Genomic DNA, 5,615 nt, shown 5'->3' on the forward strand with positions numbered 1-5,615 from the left:
TTAATTCAGCAATGCCAAAGAAATTATTGTATAGTTAGTGTTTGTTGTTTTATTGTGTATGATATGGTAGATAAAAATAAAAAACAAATATAAAATGTGTGTCAATGTATATTTCGTTGCTGTTTTTTTTTTTTTACTCCTATTAGCCTCCTCCTTTATTGAGGTCAAGACTTGTTATAACTAACTATAAAAATAATAGCAAACAATTGAAATTACACAATCGAAGATGAAGTTATTCAACTCAAAACTCTGAACCAATATCTCTATAAAATCCTACTTACAAAAATTCATGTAATTACACTTAAAAATGTAAATGAATTAATTAGTGAAGAAAATATCATGTTGCATTACAAAACTGTGCTGATCAAAAAGTAGACTTCTCGTATTTTAGAACATCTTTGGTGTTCAATTCATATATCTTGCAAATTTTTGTGATGGCTTGTTCACTCAGGCCGTCTTTCCCATCTTCAAGTTCAACAAGATCATCAAGTTCTTCCAATGGCCGCAATTTCTAAGTCATATGATTATTAAAAGAAAAAACAAAGTACAAAATAAATGTTAGCATACACATTTTTTTGGGGGATATGATATGAAATTATATGATTAAAAGATCAAAATTGTAGCATTCACTCAAAAGTGGTTCATTAAGCAAAACAATAATATGCTTTCACTTGTACATGCAATGTATCAAAGGCTTTAAAAAATAGTTCTAGCCTACAAAACTATGAAGCATGCATTCTAAATATAATAACATATTTTGCAAATTGTTAAATCAATTGTCTTACTTGATGCTATCTATCAGATTGCATGAGACACTTACCATGTGTGGTTCATCTGAACTATTATGAGTTTTATTGGTTGAGTCATTATGCTCAGTTTCCTTCCTATGAGTTGATGTGTTAGACATCTTGCTGCTATCGGAGGCGAGTTGGAATAGCTTCTCACTTCCCTAAGAAGGTAACAAAAAACATAACAGAAACTTATGCTCAACTCAAGATAAATCAAGTCAGAAGCGAAGCAGCTCGAAACATTGTACAAAAATACTAAGGATCTACTATCCATTGGCCTAATTGAAAGTGAACACCTATCAAGAACCATGCAATTTTCAAAGTCCTTCCAAATCAAATGATGCCCCTTCCGAAACATACTAGGCATAAATGAATCCACTGATTGCGCATGCCGCAAGACAATAAAACATGACACTATCGTATGAAAGTAGAGAGCCAAGACAAACATGAGCAGTAGAGACATCTCTGATTGTGGCAGCAAAACACAGATTACTATAAATTATTATAGTAGAGGGAGAATAATAAACTGCAAGTGCATTGCAAATCTAATAGGAGTACAAACCTGAAGGGCTCTCCAATGAGAATAAGCCCGAAATGAAACCCAGAAGAATGCGATATTAGGCAAAGGTAAAACCTACAATGTACAATTAAGAATGGCCATCAATTGAAGCCAAGATAGATATTAAAGTGCAAACACAAGTCCACCGAGCACATACATACCATCAGTGCAGAGGAAAATGGAATCAATGAAACTGTAGCATATAAGTATTTCCGGTGGATAATTGTTCCCCTGTAAATGAGACAATAGTTCATATGACAATGAAGATTTAAATACAGAATTAAATTGGAAGCTACACTAACAAATTCCAGATTAAATTATTGTTCCTACACCATCAACTTTTGCTTCTTTTTATTTTTTTGGAACAGGTGTTTGAGGGAGAATTACCTCATAGCAATATGTCTTAATCTTCGGCGAACAAGTTGTGCATTCAGACTGCAATAATAAACATATTAACCCCATAATAAACATATATCGAAGGCGAATCTACTATTAAGAGTAGTAAACTACTAAACTATTCCAAAACCAAGCAAGTATGCATCAAAACAAGGCTGCGGCACCAACCTTGAAGGGTAAATGACTTCGATGCTAGTGACTTCATTCGATATAGATTTCAAGAATATCTCTGAGGGCTTAACCTGTGACAAAAGCCATGACCCCCACCTGCAACAACTCAAATCACATTCGAGCATATTATGCATAGCGTAATCAACACTTTTAAAAGACTAAAAATCACCTTCTTCTTCTAGATAGACCCATGAATAAAAAAGCATTCAAAACCAACAATGTAACAAACTAACCCATGAATCTTCTTCTTGATAGACCCATCCGGTGCTTTTTCCAAACCAATCCAAGCTTTATTCATCTATTAACCGCAACCACAACCAAATAAAGCAATTGGTTAAGAAAACAGTACACACAAGAATGTGACAACCCAAGAAACAGAAGTTAATACAATGATCGAAACAACAAAAAGGCACCTTGTTGCCACAGTAATCAGCAAGAAGCTCAGCTTTGGCATTAAAGGGTTTATCAGCAACATTAATGCCCTTCCACAGTTCTTTGAACGTTGGAGGAGAATGAGAGGAAGAAGTAGCTGAATTCTTAAGAGAATGATCAATGGCTCTGCTGAAGCACCAGTTTCTCCCTCGTATTGGGAACACAACCAATTTGGCTCTCATGTTGACTCTTTTGGCGGCAAGAACCCTAGAAAGTTTCCAACCAGAGAAATGTTTAGTCTTGGCGGTGAAGTTACAATCTTTGATGTGAAATGAAGCAGACTCCGAATCTGCGTAGTTTGAATATTCAGTGTCAAACTCACTCCTCTTGCGGCGAAACTCTGGCTAAGTCAACGCATGGGATTATGTGACCGTTAGCAAAGAACGGGAAGAAAAGAACATGAAGTTCGCGGACCTCCTTGCCCATTGTTGTTGTTACAATGTTGGTAATTTTACTATAGAATTTGGCTATGGATTGTTCTGTTTATAATAGAAGATTAAAGGTTGAAGTTCCAGGGCGCATTTTGCACGAGTTCAGGTTAAATATTAAATCAATTATTAAATTAATTATGTTATATGTAAATTAAAATTAATTATTAGTATAAAATATATATTAAAAATAAATTAAATAATATATATTATATATAAATATATAATAATTATTTTTTGTGATTAATTTTAAATTTTTAATATATAAATAATATTTTTAATATTATTGTTTTTATTTTGCTATCTATAAGGTTTTTATTAATTTAATTTTTAACAACACTTGCCATGGCAGCAGGGCAGAAGCGCATGGATTCAGGAACCTCTTCAGCATACGTTGCACGACCATATATTAAAATATGGGGAGTACTAGGTAAATAATGATTATCTTGAACAATATGAATAATTATCAATTAAATAAAAATACATTACACTATAATTTAATGTTACTAATTAAATTTATTTTTTAATCTTATTAATTCATATTGTTTACACATTGTTCAAAAATATTGATTACCTATACTTTTCCTTAAAATATAAACTCTTGTTAACATAAATTTTAAAACATATTTTAAAAAACATCTAATATTATCTAATGTCTAATCTAATATATCTATCTATCTATCTAATATCTAATATCTAATATATTTTTCTAATAGAGAGTTTTAAGTTAGTGAAATTTCAGCGGGTCATAAAGTAGAATTGTGGAGGCACTGTTCATTTACATGACATTGACATATATTCATGGCTCACCATGGTTATGCCATTGCCATTATATCTTCTTAGTATTTGTTTTTTTTTTAACTATTATTTTTATGGACAGATTTTATCGTTTCTTATTGTAATCTTCAGTAAGTTGTTTTTTCCTGATTGTTTTATACTGCTAACTTTTATTTTTGAAATTTGAATTTAAAATAGAAATTCATTTTTACCCCTTACAGAATTATAAAAGCCATGGTATCATCCTTGAAGAGAATAGGTTGTTTTCCTTGCGATGAAATCATCGTAGTTTTTACACTTTTTTTCTATGTCATTTTTTCTTATTTTTTGTCGCTCCATTGATACTTTTTCACCTCACCGATTAGCATGTTTTCTTGTGTTTTTCTGAGTCGAAAGATCAAACACCATTGTCATCTGCTGCTTACCTATTCTTATGAAGAAATCATATAGTTTTCGCTCTCTTTCAGTAGTTTCGTCTGCGTTCTCTTGTGGCAGTTCCGTCTGCGTTCTCTCGTGGCATTTCCGTCTGCATTTTCTCGTGGCAGTTCCGTCTGCGTTTCGTCTGTGTTTCCTTGTGGCAGTTTTGTCTGTGTTTCTTTCCGGCAGTTCCGTCTGCACTTCCTTCAGATAGCGGCAGTTCCGTCTGCGCTTCCTTCCGGCAGTTCCATCTGCACTCGTTTTATCGGTTTATGCAATTTTTTTCTCTTTATTTCGTTGTTTTAAATAAGTTTGAGGGGGGATGTTAGAATATAATTAGGATCAATTAGTATCGTCTATATTTATATAGTATATCTGTACATTAATTATAGGATTCTATGTCTTTATTACTTTGATTCATTTATCACCTATAAATACCCCTTGTATATTGTACCTTTGTATTAACTCAATAATACACTTTTCATATTATTCTCTCAGTCTCTTGTTTCTATCATGGTATCAAGAGCTTAGGTCTTTTTTTTTTCAATGAATATTTGTTCATAGCCCCTTTGTTTTTTCCTTTCGGCAGTCTTCTTTGGCCTCTATTTTCGTTCTCTTTTCGACGCTTTGGTTCGTCACCCCCGTAACCATCTTGTTCGTCTTGTCGTCGTGATTCCAACGCAATCAGAACCGCCGCCAGACGCACCTCCACGCGCCGCCGAAAGACCCTACCACGACCAGGTTGATCTTCCTTCCAGATTCCACCCGTGCCTCTTTGCTCGCACTTTTCGATCTGTTTCCGACGCTTTGGTTCGTCACCTCCGGCATCATCGTGTTCTTCTCTCCGTCAGCTTTCCAACGCCGCCAAGATCGCCGCCAGAGGCCACCGGACGCGCCCTCACGCGCCGCCGGAACGTTGCTGTCCACCACCACTCTTTTCTCATCCAGAAGCTTCAGCAGCCGTTGGATCTTGGTGCAGATCGAACGTCCCTAGTGCGTCCACGTGTCGCAACGCAATCTGTTTGGGCAACCCTGACCCGCGACGACCCGACCCGACCCGCCCTTTGACCCGCGTGCCACCCGTCGCCAGCGTGTCTCCTTCCGCTAATCCGGTGCTGCCACGTGTCGTCACATCGCTGACGTGGCGCTGATGTGGCGCTTACGTGGCAGACAAGTGGGTCCCTCCCTAAGGTTTTTTGGTGAGCTCTTTTTGATTCTGCACTCCGATTTCTCATTTTCTGCTCTGAAATTGCCGTTTTCTCTCCTCTCTTTGATCTTTGTGACTGCTATCATGGAAAAGTCAGATGTTTTTGCTGCCACCAACAGAAAGGGTAAATTCTGTCGAAACTGTAACCGTTCTGGGCATCTCTTCCCCGACTGTCCTTCTGTTGAATGTCGCACATGCCACCAGAAAGGTCATCTTAGCTACCATTGTTCACAGCTGTTCTGCCGTTACTGCAAGCTCTCGGGACACTTAATTACTGCCTGTCCTACCCGCCCATCACGTCCTAGTCCACTCAACTCGTCTCCTGTCTCTCTTTCTGATATTGCATCTCTTCTTCAGCGTCTTCTCTTTGTTTCTGATAATACCCCTACTGCTTTTTCCACCTCTCCAGGTAATTCTAAATGGTACTTTGACTCGGGTTG

At 36.5% G+C, this 5,615-nt stretch overlaps 1 protein-coding gene across 4 annotated transcripts in view; it reads right to left on the reverse strand.

Annotated features, from left to right (window-relative positions):
• LOC107624741 overlaps positions 217-5,615 on the reverse strand; it is a 39,917-nt gene continuing 34,518 nt past the window's right edge. Inside the window, exons 1-9 of one of the 4 annotated variants that reach the window (XM_016327181.2) lie at positions 2,669-2,837; positions 2,328-2,553; positions 2,148-2,212; positions 1,912-2,010; positions 1,735-1,782; positions 1,509-1,578; positions 1,351-1,422; positions 821-949; positions 217-511 (exon numbers count right to left, since the gene is read on the reverse strand). In XM_016327181.2, coding sequence (XP_016182667.1) covers positions 365-511; positions 821-949; positions 1,351-1,422; positions 1,509-1,578; positions 1,735-1,782; positions 1,912-2,010; positions 2,148-2,212; positions 2,328-2,553; positions 2,669-2,772 — 960 coding nt within the window. In that variant the 5' untranslated portion in view covers positions 2,773-2,837 and the 3' untranslated portion in view covers positions 217-364. Of the gene's footprint in view, positions 512-820; positions 950-1,350; positions 1,423-1,508; positions 1,579-1,734; positions 1,783-1,911; positions 2,011-2,147; positions 2,213-2,327; positions 2,841-5,615 lie in introns of those variants that run through there. The other 3 variants (XM_016327182.2, XM_021115316.1, XM_021115314.1) reach the window with 3 other exon arrangements.

Source organism: Arachis ipaensis, chromosome B02 (assembly GCF_000816755.2).
Source record: "Arachis ipaensis cultivar K30076 chromosome B02, Araip1.1, whole genome shotgun sequence".
NCBI lineage: Eukaryota > Viridiplantae > Streptophyta > Magnoliopsida > Fabales > Fabaceae > Arachis > Arachis ipaensis.